Source organism: Marmota monax, unplaced genomic scaffold, assembly GCF_021218885.2.
Source record: "Marmota monax isolate L192 unplaced genomic scaffold, Marmota_monax_Labrador192_F-V1.1 WCK01_AAM20220418_F8-fsc00111, whole genome shotgun sequence".
Lineage (NCBI taxonomy): Eukaryota > Metazoa > Chordata > Mammalia > Rodentia > Sciuridae > Marmota > Marmota monax.
In genome coordinates this window covers 3,566,197-3,593,856 of record NW_026695067.1, presented here as the reverse complement: position 1 = coordinate 3,593,856, position 27,660 = coordinate 3,566,197, and the positions used below count along the sequence as shown (strand labels likewise).

General features: G+C 37.9%; 1 protein-coding gene and 1 pseudogene across 1 annotated transcript in view; both read right to left on the bottom strand.

Moving 5' to 3' along the window:
• Ptpn9 (protein tyrosine phosphatase non-receptor type 9) overlaps positions 1–27,660 on the bottom strand; it is a 96,435-nt gene that overhangs the window by 35,644 nt on the left and 33,131 nt on the right. The window contains exons 2-7 of the mRNA XM_046428067.2: positions 21,586–21,729; positions 18,293–18,382; positions 17,427–17,551; positions 12,952–13,057; positions 4,555–4,665; positions 1,979–2,307 (exon numbers count right to left, since the gene is read on the bottom strand). Of these exons, the coding sequence (XP_046284023.1) occupies positions 1,979–2,307; positions 4,555–4,665; positions 12,952–13,057; positions 17,427–17,551; positions 18,293–18,382; positions 21,586–21,729 (905 nt within the window). The remainder of the gene's footprint in view (positions 1–1,978; positions 2,308–4,554; positions 4,666–12,951; positions 13,058–17,426; positions 17,552–18,292; positions 18,383–21,585; positions 21,730–27,660) is intronic.
• On the bottom strand, positions 24,074–26,518 carry LOC124081679 (ras-related protein Rab-9A-like; annotated as a pseudogene).

The following is a 27,660-nucleotide window of genomic DNA, read 5'->3' as shown; positions in this document are numbered from 1 at the left end:
GTTCACACAAAATCTAGAAACAAATGTTTGTAACAGCTTTACTTGCAATAGCCAAAATAATCCAGATGTCCTTCAACAGGTGAGGGTTAAACAAACTGACATTTGGCATTTGTTTTTTAGGGATTGGCTAGCTTCACTTAGCATAATCTGCTCTAATGCCATCCATTTCCCTGCAAATTCCATGATTTTGTCATTTTTTAGTGCTGAGTAATACTCCATTGTGTATAAATGCCACATTTTTTTAATCCATTCACCTATTGAAGGGCATCTAAGTTGGTTCCACAGTCTAGCTATTGTGAATTGTGCTGCTATGAACATCAATGTAGCAGTATCCCTATAGTACGCTCTCTACATTTACTTCTCTACATTTACATTCTTTTTTCTTTCCTTTTTTTTTTTTGCGGGGAGGGAGGTAGGGGAGTGCTGGAGTTCGAACCCAGGGCCTTATGCTTACTAGGCAAGCACTTTACCACTGAGCTATACCCGCCCACACACCCCTCCTTTCATTCTTGTTCTGCTTATTGGCTTCTCAATTGCCAATTCTCTCTTATTGCCCTCATCACAGTTTCCTAATTATTTCCCCTTATTCCTTTACATTTTCTTCTTTACACCCTGACTAATCTGGGCAGAATTCTGAGAGAGTATAGGTACTCACAAAATCATGGATTCCTAAAGCTTTAAGGTAGGTGAAACATTTAAAACTCATACAGTCACATATCACACACAGGAAAACTAAGGTACATAAATGGGAAATAAAAATCTTCAGAGAAGACTTTCAGTAAGTGGAACTTGAGCCTGAGACCCACTGAAACAGATTCCTTAATTTTCTTTTTAATTATTATTAGAGCTTTATAGTTATACTTATAGTGGTTGGGGTCATCCCAAAAACACATACATGCATGGAATTCGATTTCAGTTCATGATCTCCCTTTTCCCTCCCCCTAGATTCCTTAATTTTCAAAAGACAGTTCAATAGTAATAAAGAGGATTTCTTTTGTAGCCATTTAAAACATGTCAAGAATCTGGTGAGGGTAATCCTAGTAACTCAGGAGGCTAAGACAGAAGAATAACAAGTTCAAGGTCATCCTGGGCAATTTAATGAGACCTGCCCCCAAATAAAAAATAACTGGATATGGTGGTACATGCCTGTAATTCTAGCTACTTGGAAGGTGAGGTAGGATTGCAAATTTGAAGCTAGCATTAGCAACTTAGCAAGACCCTGTCTCAGAGGTAGAGCATCCCTGGGTTCAATCACAGTACCACAAAATTAAATGAATAAATAAGCGTTGGAGAATGTATGTCAATGGTGGAGGGTTTGCATAGCATGCACAAGGTCCTGCCTGGGTTCAATCCCCAGTACGAAAAACAACAACAACAACAAAAACATGGCAAGAGAAATGAAAGCAATATGGTAATAGAGATGATTGATGTTCTATTGTCAACAACATTACCAAGTTATGAACCAGAGTTATAAACTAGCCAGTTGGTTTTGTGGTAGGATTTATGTAGAAGGAAAGTTTCAAGAAGTTAAATTCATATGAGGCAACTCTTCTCTTTTTGACTATGCATTCTTTTAAATGCACCAGCATCCATTGTTTCAAGATGTAGAGATTCACAATAAATGCTCTAGGGAAAAACTGAACAGACCAGAGCTCACACTGAGGACGAGAATAGAAAACATCACATTTGAGTTTAAAAAACAAACAACAACAACAAAAAAAACCAAACCACTTGCATTTCAGGAAAATATCCAAAGTCATGTCCATTATTACAAGGATCCTCTATTGGTATCAAAGACCTTCTGAAATTTCAAAGCACAGGACATTGGCAGCAAGCACCAAAAAAGGAGACAACCTCTTTCTGAATGAGAGAAAACTATTATGTGAGAATGATGCTCCTTCACATAAGGAAGAGCTGCTGTCAGCACCACCAGAGGCATCTTGATAACTAATTGCTGTCCCAAAACTTTCCTACTTACATTGAACAGTGGAAAGTGCCAACAGGGTTCTCACGACGGATGTCTTCATACTCCTCATATATCCCCCGCTTTTGCCTGGTGTTAACATAGTCTACCAACTCTTGGATAGTCATGGCGTGGGGACCTGGAACATGTACTGAGTCCCAGTCTAAGGCAGGAGGGAGGGAGAACAGGATGATCTCATCGAAGGGATCTGGGTGGCCGTTCACCTGGGGTAGGAACTGGAAATTCCAAGTGGCGAGGTCAATTTTGACGTACCCACCCAGGTTTTCTGGAAGGCACTCCCTGGGCAGATGCTGGGTAACCTCAGAAGTCTTTAAAATCTGAATCTAGAAGGCCAGAAAGAACCATGTGAGTACTGGGGCAGGAAAGGGGCACAGATAATGAAGATAAAGAACAAATGTGCTTATTTGAATTTGGGAAATGGGTTGACATTTGCTTGAAAAACCAGGTATATTTATAAAAGAAGTAGAATGCATTTCATCTGCCTGGGATTAAGTCCAATGAATTTCTCAGCTACAAGTTTGAATTTTGAGAATGTGTATCAAATTCACTTCTGGAATTAGAGGCTTTGCTATATACCTTCTGAAAGGAAGGTATAGAGAACAAAGGCTTTGTATGTACTATTAACAATGCTTCTCTGTACTATCTCATGCTGGTATTCTTTTTGACCACTAACAATGCATAGGTAGTGGTTATTTTTTTCAACCCTATACTGAGGCTACCAATTCTAAGCCTATTACTTTATATTTTACTCATAGCTTGGTATGGGTATTCTCAAAAACAGATTTCTATGAAATCAAGACGAAACCAACCACCCACAGACAGGGTAGACCAGGAAAAATGTTAGATAAGTCATCATAATACTTAAATCTGCTCTCTGCTTGGCATGGCCTGCTGGACCAAGATAGCCTAGCTGGTTCTCCTTAGTCAACTTCTCTGGAGCAGGAATGCTCTTCTTCCTAAAAGCTTCTCTTTCTTGCTATTGCCTCTTCTTAGACCACCCTCTTTCCTCCTCTACCTCTTTGAGGACCTGCTCATTTTTCACCTCCTCTGTGAAGCCCTTCTTGACCTCCTGAGGCAATGTTTTCTTCTATGCTCCTTCAAAGTCCAAGTCTTCTCCAATGTATACCTCTATGGCCTCTATGATGACTGTGAGCTCCTTGAAGTAAGGAATATCTCACTCATTGTTTAATCCCCAGGGTCGAATGCCTGGACTACATAGGACACTCAATATATTTTGAGTTTATACATGCATGTATAATTCATATGCAAGAACATAACTAAGGAGTATTCTCACAGAGTTCTTTTAAGAAAGATCTCGGGCTGGGGCTGGGGCTAAGTGGTAGAGTGCTCACCTAGCATGCATGAGGCACTGGGTTCAATCCTCAGCACCACATAAATGTAAGATATAGTGTCCACCTAAAACTTAAGAATAAATATCTTAAAAAAAAAGAAAAAGAAAAAGAAAGAAAGATCTCTCTTGCTCTGACTCATTAGGTGTCTATGTAATTTCTGGAGTACGAAACACCACCACTTTCCCCTCTCTGACCCAAGTCACCTCAGCTATAAAGATCTGCATTATTCATTTAACTTAATAATTCCTTGCCGCAAAAATCTCTGATAATATTTCTAAAAAGAGAGCCAGGATTGGTAATATATGCCTGAAATACCAGTGACTTGGGAGGCTAATGCAGGAAGACAGCAAAGATTGGAAGCCAATATGGCAACTTAGTGAGACCTTGTCTCAAAAAACAAAAAAAACAAAAAACACAACAACAATATAAAACCCTTAAAAAAAAAAGTTTATTATTTTTACCCTATAATGCCAGTGTTTCATATGCCCTTTCTTTCAAGGGTTACAATCACTGACTAAGACTATCATCTTTTAGTCCTGAAGCACTCCTGAAATTAAAATAGAATTAAAGTAATTTGCAACCATTCTTGTGAAACTGGAAGTAACAAGTTGTTTTAAGAGTAAGTACCAGGAATAAAAATAGGAAGAGATACAGTGAGGGACTCTCCCTCTCCATCCTGCCGAATGGTACATCCAGGTGAACAAAGTCTAACACCAGCTCAACTAGTGTAATTAAATTATATGCTGATTTTCAATTCTTAGGGTTTTTTTTGTCTTTGTTTTTATTTGGATAGTAAGGATTGAACCCAGGGCCTCATGCATGCTAAGTACATACCCTGCCATTGAGCTACACCTCTGCCCTAAAATTTTGGAAATAGTAGCCATCTTTAAATTACCTCCAGGACACATTCCTTCAATACCATCTTTTTTTTTTTTCCTTTTCTTTTTTTTTCTTTCAGTACTATCTTATGCAAGAGCCAGATAAACTATGGCCAGTTCCTAATACAAGGAGATTACAGAATAGTGAGGAAGGCAGTGTGTTCCAAGCTGATGAATGAATCAAAGAGAGGATAGGAGAGAATACACTGACAGAAGTAGAGAAGAATTCAGGAAACAAGCCAGGATAATTTTTTGACAGCAGCAAATTAATTGACAGGATTCCAATAGTACAAATGGGAATTTATCCACCTCCAAATAAGAAAAAGCTAACTTGTCTTACCCTCTCCCTGACTTTGTCCTTCAGAAGGAGGCTGATGATGGAATAGGGCACTCGGAACCATATTGGTGCTCCCACAATAAGCACCTTCTTCAAACGAGCTGGAAATGCTCCCTGTAGAAAAAAACGTATGAGGATTTAAGCCTAATGGGACCCATAACTGTTCAAGCCCCAAGGTTAGATTTTCTATACTTCTCTCCATTCTTACCCAGCAGGGGGAGTGTACCGACTAATTCTAGTTTTTTCTCAATAGCTAGAGGAAAAGTAGTTAAAAGAAATCAAGTGAGGTGGTGATGCCTATGAGCCCAACAACTGTATAGGATAAGGCAGCAGGATCCTAAATTCAAGACCCTAAATTCAAGCAATTTAGCAGACCCTGTCTGAAAATGAAAACTAAACCAGACATGGTGGCCCATACCTGTAATCCCACCTACTCAGGAGCTCAAGACCAGTAGCAATTTAGCAAGATCCTTTCTCAAAATGAAAAATAAAAAGGACTAGAGATATAGATCAGTGGTAAAGCACCCCGGGGTTCAATTCCTAGTAAGTAAATAAATAAATACCTAAAAAATACAAAATAAAAAGGGCTGGAGATGTAGCTCAATACTAGACTAGCCCTGGTTCAATCCCCAGTTCAGCAAAAATACAAACAACAAAGAAATTAGAAGATGATTTACTATTTAAATTAATAATATTAACTTCATGTTTACCATAGCTTTATGGATGAAAGAGTATTCTGAGTTCTCTTATCAGGAGTTATCCTATACATTTACATAGCACATCAACACACATATTGTATCCCCCCAAAATTCTATGTATTAAAATTATAAGAAAAGTTAGACTGAGGAAAAACTGAATATAAAAGAAACATCTCTTTTCATAATTTGCATCTAATTTGGTATCTGTGTATGTATCATCATTTTTTAAATATTTTTTTTTAGTTGTAGATGGACAAATACCTTTATTTTGTTTATTTATTTTTATGTGGTGCTGAGGATCAAACCCAGGGCCCTGCACGTGCTAGGCAAGTGCTCTACCTGAGCCACAACCTCAGCCCACCCCGTATCATCATTTTTTTTTTTTTACCCATTTCTTCATCTGTAAATTTATTTATTCAATCTATAGAGGCTGGGGTAGCTCAGGGGTTCAGAATATCTTTAGCATGCAGAACACTTTGGGTTTGACCCCCAACACCAAAAAATAAATAAAATAAAACACAAATGACCTACTATGCACAAAGGCAAATGGCCTATACAAAGCTTAAGAATGACAAATCATTCACAATGCTTGGTTTAATTCAGTTTTTCAATATTTTGGCCCTTCTCAGATGCAGGATTGATATAATATTAGCATTCTAACTGTGAAGAAATTATTTCCAAAACATCCTAAAAAGAGGAAACTGTAACTACAAATCTTTTACCTTATTTTTTTTTTTTTTTGTCTGTATTCTAACACTTTCAAAAGATTAATTCTCAAGCTGGAGTTGTGGCTCAAAGGCAGAGTACATGCCTTGAACATGTGAGGCACTGGGTTAGATCCTCAGCACCATATAAAAATAAACAAACAAAATAAAGATATTGTGTCCATGTATAACTAAAACAAAAAAAAAAATTAAAAAGAGAGAGACAGACTAATTCTCAGCCAAGCACACTGGCACCATAGAAAATCTCTGCTACTTGGGAGATAGAGGCAGGAAGAGCAAAAGTTCTAGGCCAGCCTGGGAAACCTAACAAGCCCCTGTCTCAAAAATAAAAAAGACTGGGGAGACAGTTAAGAGATAAAGTTCAATTCCCAGTACTACATACATGCACACACAACTAATTCTCAATCAGGTACAGTGGCACACACCTGTAATCCCAGCTACTAGAGGCTAAAACAAGAGGATCACAAGCTCCAGGCCAGCCTGTGCAACTTAGGAAGACCCTGTCACAAAATAAAAATAAAAAGGGCTTGAGATGTAACTCACTTTTAAAGTTCCCTGGATTCAATTGCCAGTTACAGGGGGGGGAAAAAAGGCTAAATCTCGATTTGATATGTTATTCTATTCTTTTCAGTCACTGTTCAGTGAGCTAATTTAGAGAATCTAAATATTGCCTATGGAGAGTAGACAGCATCCACAACAAAATATTCCAAAGGCCACTAAATTCATATTTTTCTTCAAAGATGCAATGATTCATACTAATAGCCCCTTAAACTGCCAAATTTAAAAAACAGTCTGGAAAAATACCTGCGCTTCCACAAAATGATTTATAGAAAATAGGAGCCATTGTCTTCTTCATCACCGCAAATTGCTACCTGTTCATTTAAATGACTTTATGGCACCCTCATATACTACTGGTAGAATTGTGAATGGATAACACCTTTAGAAAGGCATGTGGTGGGCTAAGGTTGTGGCTCAGTGGTAGAGTGCTCACCTATCACCCGTAAGGCACTGAGTTCAATCCTCAGCACTATGTTAAAAATAAATATATAGTGTGTCCTCCTACAACTAAAAAATATTTTTTAAAAAAAGAAAGAAAGGGGGCTGGGGATGTGGCTCAAGCGGTAGCGCGCTCGCCTGGCATGCGTGCGGCCCGGGTTCGATCCTCAGCACCACATACAAACAAAGATGTTGTGTCCACCGAAAACTAAAAAATAAATATTAAAAAAAAAAATTCTCTCTCTCTCTCTCTCTCTCTCTTTAAAAAAAAAAAAAAAAGAAAGAAAGAAAGAAAGCATCTGACATTATAAGTCCTTAAAATTGTGCATGCTCTTCAATCATCAATTTCTGACCCTCTATCCTAAGGAAATAACCAGAAACACAGATTTATTTTTAAAAATACATTTATTACCCTTTTTTTAAAATGGTAAATGGGGATTGAACTCAAGGCTTCACACATGATAAGCATATGCTCTACCACTAAGCTATGTCCCCAACCCCTAAACATTTACTTTGATGGTTAAAAATAACACTTGAAGCTGGGCACAGTGGCGCATGCCTATAATCCCAGCAGCTCAGTGGGCTGAGGCAGGAAGATCCAGAGTTCAAAGCCAGCCTCAGCAACAGTGAGGCACTAAGGAACTCAGTGAGACCCTGTCTCTCAATAAAACACAAAAGAAGGTGGGGGATGTGGCTCAGTGGTCAAGTGCCCCTGAGTTCAATCCCCAGTCCCTAAATAAATAAATAGAATACCATTTCAAAACTGAACAGAACATATATGTCCAAAATTAGTAGTGATTAACTAAATGGTGTATCTTACAATAGAATGTCATATAACTTTACAATGAAGATTTCAAAGAATTTCTCACAATAAATATTTTTAAAATTTAACCTTTAAATAATTAATTAATTATTATGTGCTGCTGAGGATCAAACCCAGGACCTCACCTGTGTTAGGAAAGTGCTCTACCACTGAGCCACAACCCAGCCCCTCTCACAACATAATTTTAAATTAAAGAGGATCAAAACTATAATTTTAAAGTCAGGCACAGTGACACATGCCTACTGTAATCTGAGCGACTCAAGAAGCTGAGGAAGGAGGACTACAAGTTCAAGGCTAGTCTCAGCAACTTAGCAAGGCTCTAAATAACTCAGCAAGACCCTGTCTCAAAATAAAAAGTGTTGGTGACATGGTTCAGTGGTTTCAATTCCTGCTACCAAAAAATAAACAAAAATCAGAGGCAGGGGGTGGGAGGGGTGCTGTTGCTATGTATGTGGCTCATTGGGAAAGCGCCCCTGGTTCAATCCCACTGCTAGCATACATACACACATGCACACATAAATAAGTAAAATTATAATTTTATTTTCAATTCCCATCAGGAAGTGGTGGCACATGCCTCTAGTCCCATATACTTGGGAGACTGAGGCAGGATCACAAGTTCAAGTTCTGGGCAATTTAAGGAGACCCTATCTCAAAAAATTAAAATAAAGGACTAGGGATATAGCTCTATGATAAAAGTGCTTATCTAGTACATTTTAAGGCCCTGAGTTCAATCCCCAGTGCTATAAAAATAAATAAATGTAAAAATTAAAAAGTTAAAAATAATTTAAAAGGAGAAACTAAACTGATCATAATGGTATTATTTAATCCTGAGGACAAGGTGAATAAAGGAGAAATATGGTTAGACAGTTAACTAAATTATCAAAGGTATATTAAATTACCAAGATATTATGATTTTGTTAAAGCTTACAAAGAGAAAGTCTAAACTGGGGAAAAGGGCTGGGACATTTACTCAGTGGTAGAACACATGCTTAGCACAGGAGGCTATGAGTTCAATTCCAAGCATCTTTAAAAAAAAAAAACACAAAACTGGCTGGGCAGTGGCACACTCCTGCAATCCAATCAGTTCAAAAACTAAGGCAGGAGGATCCTGAGTTCAAAGCCAGCCTCAGCAATTTAGCAGCGCCCTAAGCAACTCAGCAAGACCCCTTATCTAAATAAAATACACATTGTGGCTCAAAAAAAAAAAAAAAAAATTGAGGATGGGGACTATTTAAATATGTAAAACCAGGAGAAAAAGTGATTGATATAGGAAAAAAGATCCCTACAAATCATACTTAAAAAAAAGGTCTTAGCATTTTATTGTTATTGTTTTTTGCACTGGGGATTGAACCCAGGGGCACTTTAACACTAAGCCACATCCCCAACCCTTTTTTATTTTGAGACAGGGTTTCACTAAGTTGTTTAGGGTCTTGCTAATTTGCTGCGACTAGCCTCTAACTTGCCATCCTCCTGCCTCAGCCTCCCAAGTCACTGAGATTACAGGCATGTACCACCTCCCAGGTTAAGATAAAATTCTTAAATTATGAAAGCAAAATCTCTCCAGGCTTGGCGATGCCACCATGTAATTCCACCAATTCAGGAGGCTGAGGCAGGAGGATTGCAAATTCAACACCAGCCTGAGCAACTCAGAGAGATCCTGTCTCAAAATAAAAAATTTAAAAAAGGGCTGCATATGTACCTCAGTGTTAGAATGCCTCTGAGTTCAATCCCAGTAACACACTTCTGCCTTAAAAAGTTAAAAATAGAATTACCATATAACCCAACAAATTTCACTTCCAGGTCTAGAAATGTAGTTCAATGTCAGAGCATGAGTCTAACATGCTTGTATCTCTGTTTTATCCTCAGTATGGCAAAAATAAATAAATAAACTCATGCTTGAGATTTGGGTTCAATCTATAGCACCATAAAATAGTAATTCCACTTCTCGAAACTAAGAAGGGACTCAACCAGATATTTATAGCTAATGTTCACAATAGCCAAATGAATAGAGAAGTAAATTGTACATACACAAAATATTATTCGCCTTAGAAAGCAATGAAATTCTAATCATGCTATAGATCATTATGCTAAAATAAACCAGAGACAAAAGAAAAGTATTCTAATAATTCCACTTATATAAGCACCTATACTTGGTGAATTCATAGAAAGCAGAATAGAGATTAATCAGGACCAGAAAAAAAGAAAATAAAAAGATATTATTTAGGCTGGGTACAGTGGTGCACACTTGTAATCCCAGCGACTTGGGAGGCTGCAGTAGGAAGATCACAAGTTCAAAACCAGCCTTAGCAACTTAGGCCTTAAGCAAGTTAGCGAGATCCTCTCTCAAAAAATAAAAAGGTTCAGTACCCTTGAGTTCAATCCATGGTACCAACAAAAAGAAGAAAAAGTTACTATTTAATGGATACAGAGTTTCTGTTCATGATGATGAAAAGGTTCTGAAAATGGATAGTGCTTATGGTTGCAATATGAATGTATTTAAAGCCAATGATCTTAAAATGGTCTAAATGAGCCAGTCATGGTGACACATGCCTCTAATCCCAGCAACTGGGGAGGCTGGGGCAGGAGGATTGCCAGATTCAAGGCCAGCCTGAACAAATATAGTCAGACCCTATTACAAAATAAAATAAACATTGCTGAAGATTAAGCTCAGTAATAACAACCTGCCTAGCATTTTCAAGGGCCCCCAGATCAAATCCAAGCACCACAATTTAAAAAAATAAAAAAGAGGAGGAGGAAGAAGAGAAATTACTAGGGAAAAAAGGTCTAAAAAGACTCCTTAGCCCTGGTAATGTGGCACCTGTAATCCAAATGACTCGGAGTAGGAGAATCCCAAGTTTGGGGCCAGCCTCAACAGCTTAGTTGAGACTCTGTCTCAAAATTAAAAAAAGAAAGAAGGAAGCAGAGGAATGAAGGGAAGGAGGGGGTGGAAGGAAGGAGGGGAAGAAAAGCCTCTTTAGTGAGGCAATCATGAAAAAATGGAGGAAAAACAAAAGATTGAGAAATATTGCTCAAGACACTCTCTTGCAAACTTCACCAAAAAACATGTATAAAAATGTTCATTTCAAAAAGAAAGACAGCTGGGTATGGTGGTACACGCCTTTAATCCCAGGGATTCAGGAGGCTAAAACAGGAAGATCACAAATTCAAAGCCAGCTTCATCAACTCAGTGAGGCTATAACCAATTTAGTCAGACCCCATCTCTAAATAAAAAGTAAAAAGGGTTAGGAATATGGGCCAGATTTGAAGTATCCCTGGTTCAATCTATGGTTCCACACACCCAAAAAAAAAAGGAGTGAAAGAGATAAAGAAAGTTAGTTTATAGCAGTACTGTCCACAAGAACAAAAAATAGGAAATAACCTGAGGAGCTATCAATAAGAATATATAAAACAGTGGTATATTCATCAACGAATGAAGAATGCAAAGAAATCAATACTTTGATCAATGAAAAGGAATATATCATAGCTACTTACCAAAATAAGAATTTTAAACACATAATGCTGAGTGAAAGAAACAAGTCCTTGAAAATAGCATACAGTATACATTCTCTTTCTATGATTTCTGTTATGAAGCTGTAATAATAAATAAATACTTCTAAAAGTCTAGTTCAATAATACTTCTAAGTGAGGTCCTGGAACAGACTCCTACACCAATGCTTTTCCAACAGCAAGCTATGACTCAGTAAGTCCAGAAATCAATTTAGTTGGTCATGACTAACTATTTTAAAAATGTGAAACAGAAAGCCGGGCATGGTGATGCATGCCTGTAATTCCAGAAATTTGGGAGGTTGAGGTAGGAGGATCACAAATTCAAGGCCAGCCTCAGTAACTTAGCCAGACCTTGTTTCAGAATAAAAATAAAGGGCTGTAGCCAGGTGCAGTGGAGCATGCCTATAATCCCAGTGGTTCAAAAGACTGAGGCAAAAAGATCGTGACTTCAAGGCCAGCCTCAGCAAAAGCAAGGCACTAAGCAACTCAGTGAGACCCTGTCTCAATATACAACACAAAATAAGTCTGGGGATGTGGACAGTGGCCAAGTGCCCCTGAGTTCAATCCTGGTAGCAAAAAAATAAAAAATAAAAATAAAGGGCTGGGGTGTAGCTCCGTGGTAGGATGTCCATAGGTCACATTCCCAACACCAGAGGAAAAAAAAGGAAAAAAGAAATAGAATAATCAAAGTCATTACACAAAGTAAGGGTGTAGTTTCTCTGGTGAAGCTTTGTGATTTTAGAGTGGCATATAAACCACATTACCTTTTTTTTTTTTTTTTAAGAGAGAGAGAGAGAGAGAATGTTTTAATATTTATTTTTTAGTTTTCGGCGGACACAACATCTTTGTTTGTATGTGGTGCTGAGGATCCAACCCGGGCCGCATGCATGCCAGGCAAGCACGCTATGGCTTGAGCCACATCCCCAGCCCCCACATTACCTTTTAAAATTCAAAAAATAGGGCTGGGGGTGCTGAGGATGTAGCTCAAGCGGTAGCTCACTCACCTGGCATGCGTGTGGCCTGGGTTCGATCCTCAGCACCATATACAAAGATGTTGTGTCTGCCGATAACGAAAAAAAATATATATATATATTAAAAAAAAATTCTCTCTCTCTCTCTTAAAAAAAATAGGGCTGGGGTTGTGGCTCATTGGTAGAGCACTCACCTAGCACATGCAAAGCCCTGGGTTTAATTCTCAGCACCACATAAAAATATAATAAATACATAAAACAAAGGTATTGTGTCCATCTACAGCTAAAAAATATGTTTTAAAAAAAAGTTGAAAAAATTAAAAACAAGCTTCGCGTGATGGGGTTCATGTATAATTCCATCAAGTCAGGAGACTAAAGCAAGAGGATTACAAATTCAAATCCAGCCTGGGCAATTTAGCAAGGGCTGAGAGTGACATCCAGTGATGCAGCACTTGCCTGCCATGTCTGAGGCGCTGGGATCAATCACCAGTAACACCAAAAAAAAAAAAAAAAGACCATTTTTTTTCTGAGGAAGCAAATATTAGTCATCGTTTACAGATGACCTTTAAATTAAACTTAGTATCTAAAGTTTACATCATTCCTAAATCTTTTCCCAAATAATAGGGAGAAAAAAATACTAAGCATTGAAGGGGAGTTGAGAGAATCCTCCCACGCCTTACCTTCAACAGGTTTAGGACTTTCTTGCCAAGATCCAGCTCAAAGTTGGCATAATTAGAACCACACATGTCATAGATAAACACCAGTCCATTCCTTTGAGTTTCAAAGCTGCAAACCAATCATTGAACAAAAATATGTATTTAATGAAAATATTTCATTCAAAGTAAGCCAGACCTTGTTTTTTTATTTGATTTATATTCCCAAAATATTATAGGGAATAAATTATTTAAACTATTAATAGCAAGTTTTTACATTTATTTAGAATTGAGAAAACACATTCCTCAAAAATCAGTATTCTCAATGTTAATCTGTATCCTGATTTTTTGTATTATCTTCTAGAACCCTCCAAACCTTCATTCTTTTAACAAGATCCAAGATGGAAGCATCCATCTAGTAGATGACATTTCAAAAAATCTCTAATTCTGAGGCATGTGCAAGTTTTTCCAGCAAACCTTGTTTTTACTGCTGAATCTTGACTACTTTTCCATAAACCCTGAAAGGCAGTGGGGCATGGTGGCACATGCCTATAATCCCAAGTGACTCAGGAGGCTGAGACAGGAAGATCCCAAGAATAGCCTCAGCAACTTATCAGGACCTTGTCTCAAAAAAGATTGGGGACAGGGCGGGGTTGTGGCTCAGCAGTAGAGCATCTGCCTAGCATGTGCGGGGTCCTGGGTTCAAATCTCAGCACCACATAAAAATAAATGAATGAGGGTATTGTGTCCAGTTACAAAAAAAAAACAAAAAACTGGGGACTGGGCTGGGGTTGTGGTTCAGTGGTGGAGCCCTTGTCTAGTATGTGTGAGGCACTGGATTCAATTCTCAGCACCACATATAAATAAATGAGTAAAATAAAGGTCCATCAACTCGCACGTGCGAGACCCTGGGTTCAATCCTCAGCACCACATAAAAATAAATAAAATAAAGGTATTGTGTCCAACTAAAAAATAAAATATTAAAAAAAAAGTGAGACACAATTATTGAGTAGACCTGTATACAAGTCTGAAGAATTTCCATTTCTCCATGAATTCATTTAGGACCAACTAAAAGAATTATGGGATTTCCCCTCTAGGCTCCAGGGACTAAAACTTAAGTCAGAGACAAGAGAAAGAGAATTTAATAAAAAGAAGCTATGCTACAAAATAATATATTCCTAGATGAATATTCTATATTCTATATTCCTAGATGAAACTGATTATCCTATGAAGGCATATATGAAATAAGTACAAATGCAATAAGATTCTTGCTTTTCTGGGTACAAAATATGAGGTTTACAGTGATAGCTGACTGCTCCCCTACTGATTTTGATTCCTGAGCTACATGCCACAGGGAAAAACAAAAGTTGAAAACAGTCCCTGACATTTGTTTCAAAGAATCGAGGATATAGCATACATGAGAGGCAATCAATGAAACAATATTGATTATGAATTGCTTTGAAGAAGATGGATGATGGGTATGTGGATATTCATGATACCATTCCCTACAAGGATTTAGAAGTTTCCACTATGTAGTATTAAAAAGAAAAGTTCCCTACCCTCAAGGAGCTAACATTCTGTGGTAGATGAAAAATAAGATAAATGACACACTGAGGCCATGTATAATTAAATACATAATGACAGGTATTGGTAATAACTGCTATTAAATTCAGAGTAAAAAAATTATCTCATTGTTATTACTATCATACATTATTGGTGGAACTGAAAAAAAAAATTAGTACAACTACTCTAGAAAGCAGTACGGAGACTCCTCAAAAAACTAGGAATGCGGGTTCGATCCTCAGCACCACATACAAAGAAAGATGTTGTGTCCGCCAAAAACTAAAAAATAAATATTAAAAAAAAAAAAAAAAACTAGGAATGGAACCACCACTTGAGCCAGATATCCCATTCCTCAGTTATTTATCCAAAAGAACTAAAATCAGCAGACTTATAGTGATACAGCCACTTCAATATTTATAGCAGTATAATTCACAATAGCCCAGATACTAACAGATGAATAGGTAAAGAAAATGTGATATATACACACAGTGAAGCTTTACTCAGTCATAAAGAAGAGTGAAATTTTTGCATTTGCTGGTAAATGGATAGAACTGGAGAACACCATTCTAAGTGAAATAAGCCAGACTCAGAAATTTTCTGTCAAAGGCTCAATATTTTCTTTTATGTGGAAGAGCAAAAAAAGAAAGGGGGAAAAAGTGGTGTTGGGGGAATCCCACAAAAACAGAAGAGAAATCAGTGGAGTAAAGGAAGGAAACTGAGGGGGAGGGAGGAGGGACAGGGATAAGGAGGAATGGTGAAATGAAACTGACCAAACTATACTGTGTGCATATATGAACACCGTGTGTGTGTGGGGGGGGAGGGGGCACTAATTTTAAAAAATATAAAAGTAAATAGAAAGCAAACCAGTCGAGGAAAGGGAACAGAGGGAGGGAGGAGGGGAGAGAAAGGGGAAGTACTGAGGACTGAATTGGAACAAAATTATATTCTACGCTTATATAATGACATCAAAATGAACCCCCCCAATGTTATCCACAACTATAATGTACTAATAAAAAATTTTATTTCTAACAGGTTGGAATGGTGAAGAAGCCAGTGATGAAAGTTAGGCCTCAAAGTGAAGAGAAGGGGAGAGGGAAAACCATTCTGGCTCAAGGAAACAAAGGAAAACAGGATTTTCTACTCATTGGGGGGAATATTTTGCTTGGAAAGAGGGTTCACATTTATTTAGCTTATACTCAACTTCTGAATAATAAAAAGCCAATGAACTTTTTAATAGAAGGATAAACATGATGAATGCAAAGTTTAATTATGTTTATATTTGTGGTCCTCCTGTGGGATCCAATATTCACACTAGAAAAATCAAGATCTAACCACTGCCAAACATCCTGCCATGCCTATGTGAGAGCTCCAACTCTCTAAGGCTCTCAGGGAGGAAGGCTGACAGTGCATTTTAGGAAGAGAGTCTTTTATACATTTCCTGAGCTAAAGAAACTCTTAAAAAGAATCACATCCTAGAAATTATGCCTAATGACTGGTCAAAAGGAAGTAGAGCTGAGAAATTCCACATTTCTGTTGGGGGCAGGGTACTGAGACTACTGGTCCTCACTTGACAACTTCTCTAATTCAAGATAATGTTGTGTGTGGTGTTTGGATATATCTCCAGCTCAGCATCAACAGGATAAGCTAATAAATATGAAAGCAACATAAAAAGGCAGTAACAAGTGAAGTAGACAGACAACCCCACCCATGGCTATTTCCAGCCTATAAGTTCACAGACTGACTAAAGTAGCTATCTCTATTCTGAGGTGTCAGTCCACAATACAGCACTTTTAACAAAGGACCAAAGATGTCAAAAGCAGTAATAAATTGTAAATGGCAAGCACGAGGGAAAAAAGGAAGTAAGGCAGGAAAACAGTACAGCACAGTACAAACAGCTCTGGCCAAGGGCAAAGAAAATAAGATCTTGGACCTAGTTGAACCAACACATGTGACTTTTTTTTTAATTGTCATCACAACAGTAGACAGCATACCTAGCATGCTCAAGGCCCTGGGTTCACATTTGGAAAGAGGGTTCACATTTATTTAGCTTATACTCAACTTCTGAATAATAAAAAGCCAATGAACTTTTTAATAGAATGATAAACATGATGAATGCAAAGTTTAATTATGTTTATATAATTAAACAAATAAAAGTCATATAATTTCTTTGTACTTCAGTTTCTCTGTCTATAGAACTTGAATCTCATTTATTTTAGAGAGGGAAGGAGAGATGGCCTGAGCCAGTTCTTTTTTGCCTATGTGTCTATTTTTATTACAACAATGATTCTGCTTAACTTTATACTTTTGGGTTCTTCTTCCTGAATGTTTATTCTCAAAATCCCCTGAACTAAATGGTATCATTCGTCTTTTACAGACAAAAAAACTGAGGCCCCAAAGGTTTTATTTTATTTATTATTTATTTTTTTAAAGAGAGAGAGAGAGAGAAAATTTTTTAATATTTTATTTTTTAGTTTTCGGTGGACACAACATCTTTATTTTTATGTGGTGCTGAGGATTGAACGAACCCAGCACCCCGCGCATGCCAGGCGAGCGTGTTACTGCTTGAGCCACATCCCCAGCCCCACAAAGGGTTTTGATACGAGCAAAAAAAAAAAAAAAAAAAAAAAAACCAACACAAGTCATTACCTCCTCCCTCTCTCTTATAATAAATAATTTTCAATATACTGGCAATTGCTAATAATTGGCTATCTCAGCTTCTGTTACCCTGAAATAGAGCTAAGGTGATAGAATTATAATACCTAAAATCCTGATACTACCTGAAAACATGCCATACCCTCAAAAACATAGGTTGTTTTATATTCATAGTACTGCCCTGAGTACATCCTAGGAACATGATGAAGGCACTGTGAATAATCAGGTCAATAACTGTCACTTTCCTTCTGGATGTAGACCACCTAAAAGAAAATTTCAATGCTTACCTATCCACAGCTCTGTCTAACAAATAAAACAGAGCCTGAAGTACCACATGCTGGACCGACTTGTGGGGGTGATGCAATCTGGCAGTAAAGAGGGCAATGGAAGCTCCTGTTGGGTCCCGAACATTCTAAAGCAAATGAAACAAGAAATACTTAAAACTCAAACAGAAAAATCACAATAATCACTAAGACTTATACAGATAAAAGATGTAATACATTAAAAAAAAGATGCTGGCAATACTTCCTTGACTTGCACCAATCACTCTGGAGAGGGAAGAATGTTAGTATCATTCCATGCCTGATTCTCTCAGCACTTGCTGAACCACATTCTTGTAGTAAGAAAATAAAATACATTTTCTTTGATCTTCAACTGTAGAGTGATCAAAGGATAATTCTGCATTACTTTGTAACTGATTTCCCAAGTAGGATAACAAAACAAACAATCAGAAGGAGAGAATCATAAAACAGGACCATGGTTTCCACACTTCCTTCAAAGTACCATCATATACTTATCCAAGAGGCCAAGAGGTCTCTTATAAGTAGGGAGCTTCCAATAAATAAGGGAGGATGTGTTCTGATGTATTATATACCCATCTCAAGGCCTTGACTAATCTTAACATACCAATGAAAAAACTTTTGTAAGTCTTACTATACATCCAATTCTCCATAATTCAATGATTCAACTACTATAAGTAATTCTAGTAAATACTTATTAGTAATTCAATTACTATAATAATTTTGTGCCAAACAGCATGTCTACTCCACAATCTGCTCCTGACTGTGGATAAGCTTCTAGGAACAAAGTCCAAAATGGTCAACAGCTATAAAAGGAAGTCACAAGGCAATATAAGGTAGGTCCACAGACTCACTAAAATGGTGAATTTTCCACTGAGGATCTCAGAACGGAGAGGTTCCTCATGAGGTTTCAGCTTCACAATACCTTCCTTCCTTCGGGTTTCCTAAATAGGAAACACAACAAGATGAATATGAAAATATTTTACATACAGAACAGCTTCATGAAACCAACAAATTTTAGAGCTAAGAGAAGTCAGAAGTAAACTAAATTATGAACTCCTTTGTCACTTCTTTCAGGCCAGCTAGCATTATCAGAACTTCTGTCCAAATCTACCTTATTATTCCCTGAGATAGTATATTTTTCTCTCAATCAGTAAAAATCCTCTCCCTAAGCCCAAACAATCTATAACATTAGGATACAGGATCAAGTGCAGCAGCACTGACATTACACAAAGACATGGAAATACAGACCCAGAAATTGTCTGGATTCATACATTCTCAAACATCTTCCAGGATTAGGCCTCTCCTATCTTAAATAGGAGCCTTCCCTCCACTTGAAAACCATTTTTCCCCCCAGTACTGGGGATTGAACCCAGAGCACTTTATCACTGAGTTACATCCCCAGCCCTTTTTCTTTTCTGTAAGTGGACACAGTACTTTTATTTTATTTTTATGTGATGCTGAGGATCAAACCCAGTGCCTCATGCATGCTAAGCAAGCACTCTACCTCTGAGCCACAACCCCAGCACCCCCAGCCCTTTTTCTAAATTTTTTTTTTTTATTTTAAAATGGTGTCTCACTAAGCTTATCACACTATGATGACAAGTACTCAATTATCAGTTTCTTCTGTGGGCTTTTCTTTCTTTTGTACTGGGAATTGAACCTAGCATCTGGCACATGTTGGACAAGTGCTCTACATCTGAGCTACACCCCAGCTCTTTTTATCTTGAGACAGGGTCTAAGTTGCTGAGGCTGGCATCAAATTAGCAATCCTCCTACCTCAGCCTTCCAAGTAGCCAGGATTATAGCCAGGATTCTGTGTGCCACCATACCCAGCTATATGAGCATTTGTTCATTAATTTACTCATTCACTGGTTTATTCATTTTGCCAATTTTTATAAAGCAATTATTATGTGCTTTAATTTAGCTCAGTGCCTGGCAAATAAAAATAAGTATGTTTTGTTTGTGTTCTTCTCCTCTCTCTCCCTAAAGTCAAATTCAAGTACCTTTAGAGACAAAGCAGCAAGTAAAGACAATATTTGTGGTGACATCACAGGAGAGTGCATGACCTATAACCTACCCAAGGCATTCTCAATTTTCAAAATAATACTGTACCAAAGAAAGAAGAAAAAGTCTATGGTTAGATTCTAACCCTATAAATCTTCCCATTCCTCACACCTTCCCAATATGACCTCCATCCATTCCCAAGGCTCCAATATTCAGTTCTACTTTGGTCATACCGTGATCTCTATTTCTAGTATGGACTTCTTTTCTTAAGCCTAGATTCATATTCCAACCACTAAAAGATATGTCTATTTGGATATCTCAAAGGCACTTCAAACTTAACACAGAAAAACTAAACTCAAAATCTCCTTCTCTCCACACACCTATACCCACTTCAGTATAAAATAAATACCTCCACCATTTACCCCAACATGCAAGTCAAAACTCTGAAATTCTTGATTCTTCTTTCCTCATACCAGTTTGAGTAACTTATAAGTCTTCCCACTTCTCTCCACCTCCTCTTACATTATCCTTATTAATACTGCAATCATCTGCCCTTGTAAATGCAATAGCCTTTCAATTGGTCTGTCTCTAATACAGTGCAGCCCTTTTATCCATTTTCCAAAGCACAGTGAGGAAAAAATCTTTCCAGAATACCAATATGACTAATTCATTTCACTGCTTATACCTTTAGTGAACTTCTCTGCCCTTCAGAAATCAGACACTCTCTAATCTGGCCCTAATTATCTCTGCTACTCAATCTCTTTCCATGCCCCCCAATTTCTACTTAACATTCTGATTCAGCTGAATTTCTTTCTTTCCATTGAACATTTGAACTTGCTGTTCTCTGCCACACTCTTCCATCTGCTTGATTCCTATTCATCTTTCAGATCTTAGTTTACAAATCCTTTCAGTTAGGAAAGTTTTTCTGACTCGCCTAACTAAATGTGCTCCCAGGGAACCCAGTGCTGCTTTCTCATGACATTGCTATAATTGTTTACTCTCTCCTTCTAAATAGTAATCTTTGGTCTGGGGATGTAGCTCAGCAGTGGAGCACTTGAACAAGGCCCTGGGATCAATCAATCCCTAGCATTACAGTGGGGAAAAAAAAGGTCATCTTTGCAACTGGAACATAGTAGGTATACAATGAATAAATTTATAAATATTGAATATACTGAATGACCCACACGATAGGTATAAGTGAGCTTCAGTCCTAAGCTAATTCTAGTATTGTTATCCCAAATATTTTAATTTATAGAGATTTTATATCTTTTCAGAACAATTTTATGGCCCCTAAATATAGATTGCTTTAAAGGACACTGCTGAGGAAGCAAATAAAAACACAGAATCGGGAATCAGAAGTTATGTTCCATTTGTGTACAATGTGTCAAAATGCATTCCATTGTCATGTATAACTAGTTAGAATAAATTTTAAAAATCAAAAAATACAGAATCAAAGACTGAGCCCTTTTAAAAACAAAAAAATACCGGCTGGGGCTGTAGCTCAGTGGCAGAGCATTTGCCTAGCTCTATGAGGCACTGGGTTTGATACTCAGCACCACATAAAAATAAATATAAAGGTATGCTGTCCTTCTACAACTACAAAAAAAAATAAAAAATATATAAAAATTTTAAAAAGTGAAAATGTTGGTTGATTTGTATAAAGGTACTGTTAAGATATAGACCTAGGTAATATAGTTACTCTTCTTTTCCAGGACTAGGGCTACCTTCCTAAATTAAGCTCAGCATTCATCTGAATGACAGGTTTTCAAACTCCCAGAGATCATGAAAACCAGTGGAATAAATGGGGCAGGTAGCCAAAGTGAAGAGCTATGACTCAAACTCCAACAAGTGTGAACAACTATCCCACCACCAGGATGATATCAGGTTACTTCCTTAGCTTCAGTCATTAAAAGCATCATCCGGTTCTACAACAAACTTTAGGCATATAAGTGGTGTTTCCAGGAGCTGCTCTGCCCAGCGTCAGCTCTCACAGTATCTCTCTTCTTGGATATTGATCGACTTTTCATGGCAGGAAAAGGGGGCAATTAAAGAAGCAATGTGTGTGCAGTATACTTAAAAGAAAACAACACTGAAAAAGCCCAAAGCCCAACCATAGAGGTGTCTACTCCAAGCCACATACTCTGTAGGAGTGGAACAACTCCACAGCGCGGAGCACGTCAAACTTCCTGGCCATGAGGAACTTGACAGCCACATTCCAAGAGAGTGGGGAAACGTTGTACTGAACTGTCCACTTGTTAATCTCTTCCAAAAACTGCTTGGTGGCCTGTTTGACAAAGAAAGTGATAACAATTAATAAAAAGCATTTAAGGAACCAAAAAACAAACAAATAGGCAAAAGCTATCATTCTTTTCCCAAGTAAGACTATATCCAAAGTTTACTACAGAGAGCAGGAAAAGACACAAGATAGAATCAGGTCTGAAACCAAATAAAGTTAAAATTTATGCAACACAAAGAAGCTAGAATTAGGTTCAGAGAACAGGACTTCTTAGCATATGGAAAAGTCATGAGGGGAGATCAGAGCTCCCAAATGAGATATAAATAATTGGTCTCAAAGGGTGGGGTAGAACGGAGAAGATATCACAATTTTTTTGTTGTTGTTGCTTTTTAGTTTTGGTGGGGACTGAAAACAGGGGTGCTATACCAGTGAGCAATATGCCCAGTACTTTATATTCTAGATAGGGTCCTTTTAAGTTGCTGAGGGTCTCTCCAAATTGTTGAGACTGGCTTTGAACTTGCAATCCTCCTGCAACATCCTCCATAGTTTCTAGGATTACAGGTATGTGCCACCATGCTTGGCTGTGTTGTTTTTTAAGGGGGAAAAAAAGTAGCTGGGTCCTCTGAGGGATTATATTATAAAATGCAGTGTAGTATAGCAGTCTTGGAGGCTATTTTGGTCCCACAAGCCAACTGGACACAGCAAAACAATCAGAAAATGATTTGGGCTTTGGAATTAACAGAACTATTTGACAGCAGCAAAACTATTAAGAATTTAAATTAAAAGGCCAAACTGGGCTGGGTTGTGGCTAAGTAGAAGAGTGCTTGCCTAGCACATGTGAGGCACTGGGTTTGATCCCAAGCACCACATAAAAATAAATAAAATAAAGGCATCGTGTCCATCTACAACTAAAAATATTTGAGAAAAAAAAAAGGCCAAACTATTCTTTGTGCTGACCCCATAAGACCTTCCAAGCTTTACACTGCAGCCTAAAGACTGGGCACTAGGATGCAAAGAATAATTAGTAGCCTCTAGCCTCTCTGGATAGTGATTTTGGGGAAAGCAACTAATGGGGGGGTAGGGATTTTTCATTTTTGCTGTCTGACCTCAAGCAGGAAATATGTCTGTTTCTAGAATTGATCTTAGTCCTATTTCTCCTTACATTATAACTAATTTTCATTCTAGCCAAACTACTCTTCTACTCCTTCATTTTAGAATGATTTGAATCAAGATTTTGAGCATGTATTCTCTGAATTGCTAAAGACTTTCTACATAGCTATTATGCCCCTTCACACTAGAAACTTTTTTCAGCTATTAATCCACAATGTGATCAACCTGATGAGAATTCTGAATTTTAACCATATCCCTATTATCAATCAACTGAAAGTTAAGATGTTATTATTTAACATTTGTTATTAAGCATCTACTATTTGTTAAGCTATATCAATGCTCAGACGTATAAGTAATAGCTGGGTACACTACTGCACACCTGTAATCCCAGCTTTTCAGGAGGATTAGGCAGGAAGATTCCGAGTTCAAGGCCAGCCTGGTAAACTTAACAAGACCCTGTCTCAAATAAAATTAAAAAGGGCTGGAGATGTAGCTCAGAGATAGAGTATACCTGGGTTCAATCCCAAGTTTTTTTTTGGGGGGTGGGTAGTATAAGTAATACAAAAATGAGGTTTGCTTCAGAATTTCATTTTAAAACCGAGTCAGGTACAATGGCACATGTCTGCAATTCCAACTACTCCGGAGACTGAGGCAGGAAGATCACAAGTTCAAGGCCACTCTGGACAACTTAGCAAGATCCTGTTCAAAATAAAAAATAAAGGGCTGGGGACATAGCTCAGTGGTCCAGCAGCCCTGGATTCAATCCCAGTACTTCCCCCAAAATAAATAAATCAAATAATTTAATTTAATTAACCTAAAGTAGCTGGGGATGTTACTCAGTGATTTGCAAGGCCCAAGGTTCAATCCCCAGGACCACCAAACAAAACAAAAAATTTAACTACATGATCATGGGCAAGGTCAATCTCTCTTCACAAAATTTTTGAGTTGAAAAATAAGGGGAGAAAGGGTAATGGCAATGACCTACTTCAGAGTCTTGGCAATAAGTCCTACCTTGCAAATACAATCCAAATTGCTACATATTATTTAAACAACTAACAAACCAAAATTCCAGGAGAGTCAGCAATACCTCTAACAGAGCACCTGACTCTTCCCTCAATTTCTAGGAAAGGACAAAGAAACTTTATAAACTAGGGAAAAGTCTAAGAGGCCTGAAGCTGCACCTAAGCTTTAAAGCCTTACAACTAAGACAATATAATTTACATCACTGGAAATGGAAAGAACCAGCAAAGACAATCAGGCAAAGTACATGAAAATAGTCAAGAAATAAAGGTCATGAAGCAAAGCTTTCAGAAGATCATTTTGGCTCAGAGTCAGTTGAAGTCAGACGAAAGAAACGAGTCCCAGAGAAGACAACAGGGCAAACTTAGATCTTGTCCAAGAAAACATCTAAGATGCCTCCGTGGATGAGTGCCCAGCATTAGAATGAGGAAAGACCAAAGGGAAAAGAAGTGGGCACAGAAAGATCCCAGTAACAAAACTCATCAGAGAATCAAAAGTTTAAGGCCAGCCTCAGCAATTTAGTGAAGCCCTAAGCAACTTAGTGAGACTTTGTCTAAAAATAAAAAATAAAAAGGGCTGGGGATGTGATTCAGTGGTTAAATACCCCTGGGTTCAATCCTTGGTAAACCACCCCCACGCCACCCCCACCCCAAGGGGAAAAAAAACTCCTCAGAAAGCTTCCCAGAAGACTTTGTAAAGGGTTTTATATCTGGGGCTATAATGGGTCTGAACCCCAGAGTACTCTCCCACTGAGCTATAATCTGAGACAGGATCTCACTAAATTGCCAACACTGGCCTAAAAACTTCTGCCTCAGTCTCCCAAGGACCAGGGATTACAGTAACGTACCACTGTGCATAGCAAATAAACATATTATCTTTTAAACCCAGTCCTCTACTGGGCTTATCTGATGTTGCTTGTAGAATAAAGTACCAGAATAATAAAACATACTTTCCCCACTGCTTAGCTAAGTATACAATATCTTTAATAAAAATAATTGACAAATTAAGTTGGGGTATGGCTCAATGGTAGAGTGCTTGCCTAGCATGTGCAAGACCTTAAATTCAATCCTTTTCACTGGAAGAAAGGAAGGGAGGGATAAATCAGTATACAGGTTGAAGCAGAACACCTAAATGACCAGGAGGTGAGATGAGCTCATCATATACCCAACTGTTAAGATAATTATTGGGGGGGTTTTGGTATTAGATTTTTTTTTTCGTTCTTTTTCTTGGGGGGAAGGGTACAAGGGATTGAATGGAGAGGGTTTTTTTTTTTGTTTTTTTTTAACCACTGAGCTACATCTCCATCCCTTTTATTTTTCATTTTCAGACAAGACCTCCTTAAGCTGCTTAGGGCCTCACTAAGTTGCTGAGGCTGCCCTCAAACTCCTGATCCTCCTGCCTCAGTCTCTCGAGTTGCTAGGATTACAGGCATGCATTATTTTTCTTTTTCTTTTTTTGGATACTGAAGATTGAACCCTGGGATAGATTACCACTGAACCACATCTCTAGCCCTTTTTATTTTGAGACAGGGTGTTGCTAAATTGCTTAGGGTATCACTAAATTGCTAAAGCCAGTCTCGAATTTGTAATCCTCCTTCCTCAGCCTCCTGATTCACTGGGATTACAGGTGTGCACTCCTACACACAGCTGGATTTTAAGCTTTAATATTTAATATTATTACTTTAGGAATTCATTTTCTCAAATCAACAACAGAGTACTAATTACATAAAAATACATAAATATAAAAGTAGTTCTCCATTTTCTGGTGGGGAGAGGAGGAAAACAATCCAAGTATAACTTCTAGAACAGTCAAGTTTTTTGTTTTAACTATATTAAACTGTGATCGTCCCATTTATTAGCTCTAACTTACATATTTAAAGAAACATTATTAGATAACTGCTACAATTTATGAATGTAAGGTGCCATTATTGAGTAAACAGATCCCTCCAAAGAGGATAGATGTGTCCCTTCTCTCACCAATTAATGAAGCAGTAATAAACATTTAGTCTGAGTTTATTATTAGATGACACACTGCTACAAACTCTTATCCACACTAATGTTTACTTTGTGACATGTGAGGTGGTTAGAACACACCAACAATCTAACAATCAACAACAAGCTTGGCTTGGTCTTCCGGTGAATACTGATCTAGTCTGTCTGAATCAGGTGATCTGACATTGGTGGCATCTTCTGTACTTGTTACAAAGTAAACATGGTGGCCACTGTCCCTGCACCTGACTTGGGCTTCTTCTATAGATACCTGCCATTCACTTATGTTGATCCTGTTGCCCAAAATCACAAATGGAAAGCTTTTCCCAGCTCTTTCACATCTGCAGAAAATATGAATTTTTTTTGTTTGTTTGTTAAATCAGCTTTATTGATAAAATGGAATAGAAAATATGAATTCTTTCTTCCAGTTATTTAATTTCTGGAAGCTCTGTGAATCATCAACATTAAAAGTAAGCAGGCAACAGCTAGAACCTCTGTAAAATGGTATTCTTGGGCTTCCAAATGGCTCTTGACCAGCTGTGTCTTAAATCTGCATGGTAACAAAATGTTCACCCACCTCAAAATCTTGGTTTAAAAATTCCACACCTATTGTATGGAAGAGCTGGGCATTAAGCTTATTAGTTTTATATCTGTTCATGGGGAACTCTTCCCACCTCCACATCTCCCAGTAGAATTACTTTAAAAAGCAATGATTTTCCTGCCAGTTAATCTTACAAGTTTTTTTTTAATATTTATTTTTTAGTTTTAGGTGGACACAATATCTTTATTTTATTTTTATATGGTGCTGAGAATTGAACCCAGTGCCTCACACATGCTAGGCAAGCATGCTACCACTTGAGCCACATCCCCAGCCCCAATCTTATAAGTTTTGACTTCAGAACCCTTAATAGTTCAGTTCAAGCATCACTACCTCATAGGATTGTTGGGAAGATTCACTCAGGTTATGGGACAAAAATGTTCTGTCACAGTGCCAAGCTCATTAGAGCAGTGCAAGAACAGAAAGAGGGCCGGGGTCTAAGTAAGCAAGAGGGGACAGCAATGGCACTACCCGACTCCAGTTCTGGCTACTCCAGCATGGATGAAGGGAACATGGCCACCAGCCTAGGTAGGATAGGGGTGGTAGAGAACTTTTCATTTTTCATAAATAAACCATGCCCTAAGAAAAAGGTACACAGGTTTCACATACTTCCTTCAAAGTACATCTTGCCTTCCTTTTTTAATAAACTCAGTTGTTCAAAAGTTTTAAATGTCCTGTAGCTTCCAAGAGCTGTTGCCTTGAACTGACCTCTGTCCCCTGCTGGTCAGGATGTTATTCTTGGCCTTAAGCAGGGGAACAATTCCTCCTGGTTTGGCCTGACCAGGCCTTGCATGAAGAGAGTCCAGTGTATTATAAACACTGATGTGATATTTACAGATACAAACATACACACACCACCTGCTCTCTTCAGCCTTTGAGTTACTCTCCTGCATCCCTATCCCTCTGAAAGAGATGGACCTTTGAAAGGAGTCATTAACAACCTTTTTCTAGAAAACTAATCATATTTCCATCACTGTTTGCACATGGATTCAACATCATAACCACTGAATACAGATGGATTTGTAATCCAGCTGGTTACTAGAAAAAATCATCAACTTAGTGAGACCCCACCTTAAAATAAAAAGGGCTGGGGTGTAGCTCAGTGGTAGAACACCCCTGGGTTCAATCCCCAGTACTGTAAATAAGTAAAAACAAGTTTTCTGACTAAGATCATGGAGCTAAAAATACTAGAGAACCTGCTATAAAACAGTTGAGAAGTACATTTAAGCAGGCAGACACCATCTACTGATATTGAAATAATCA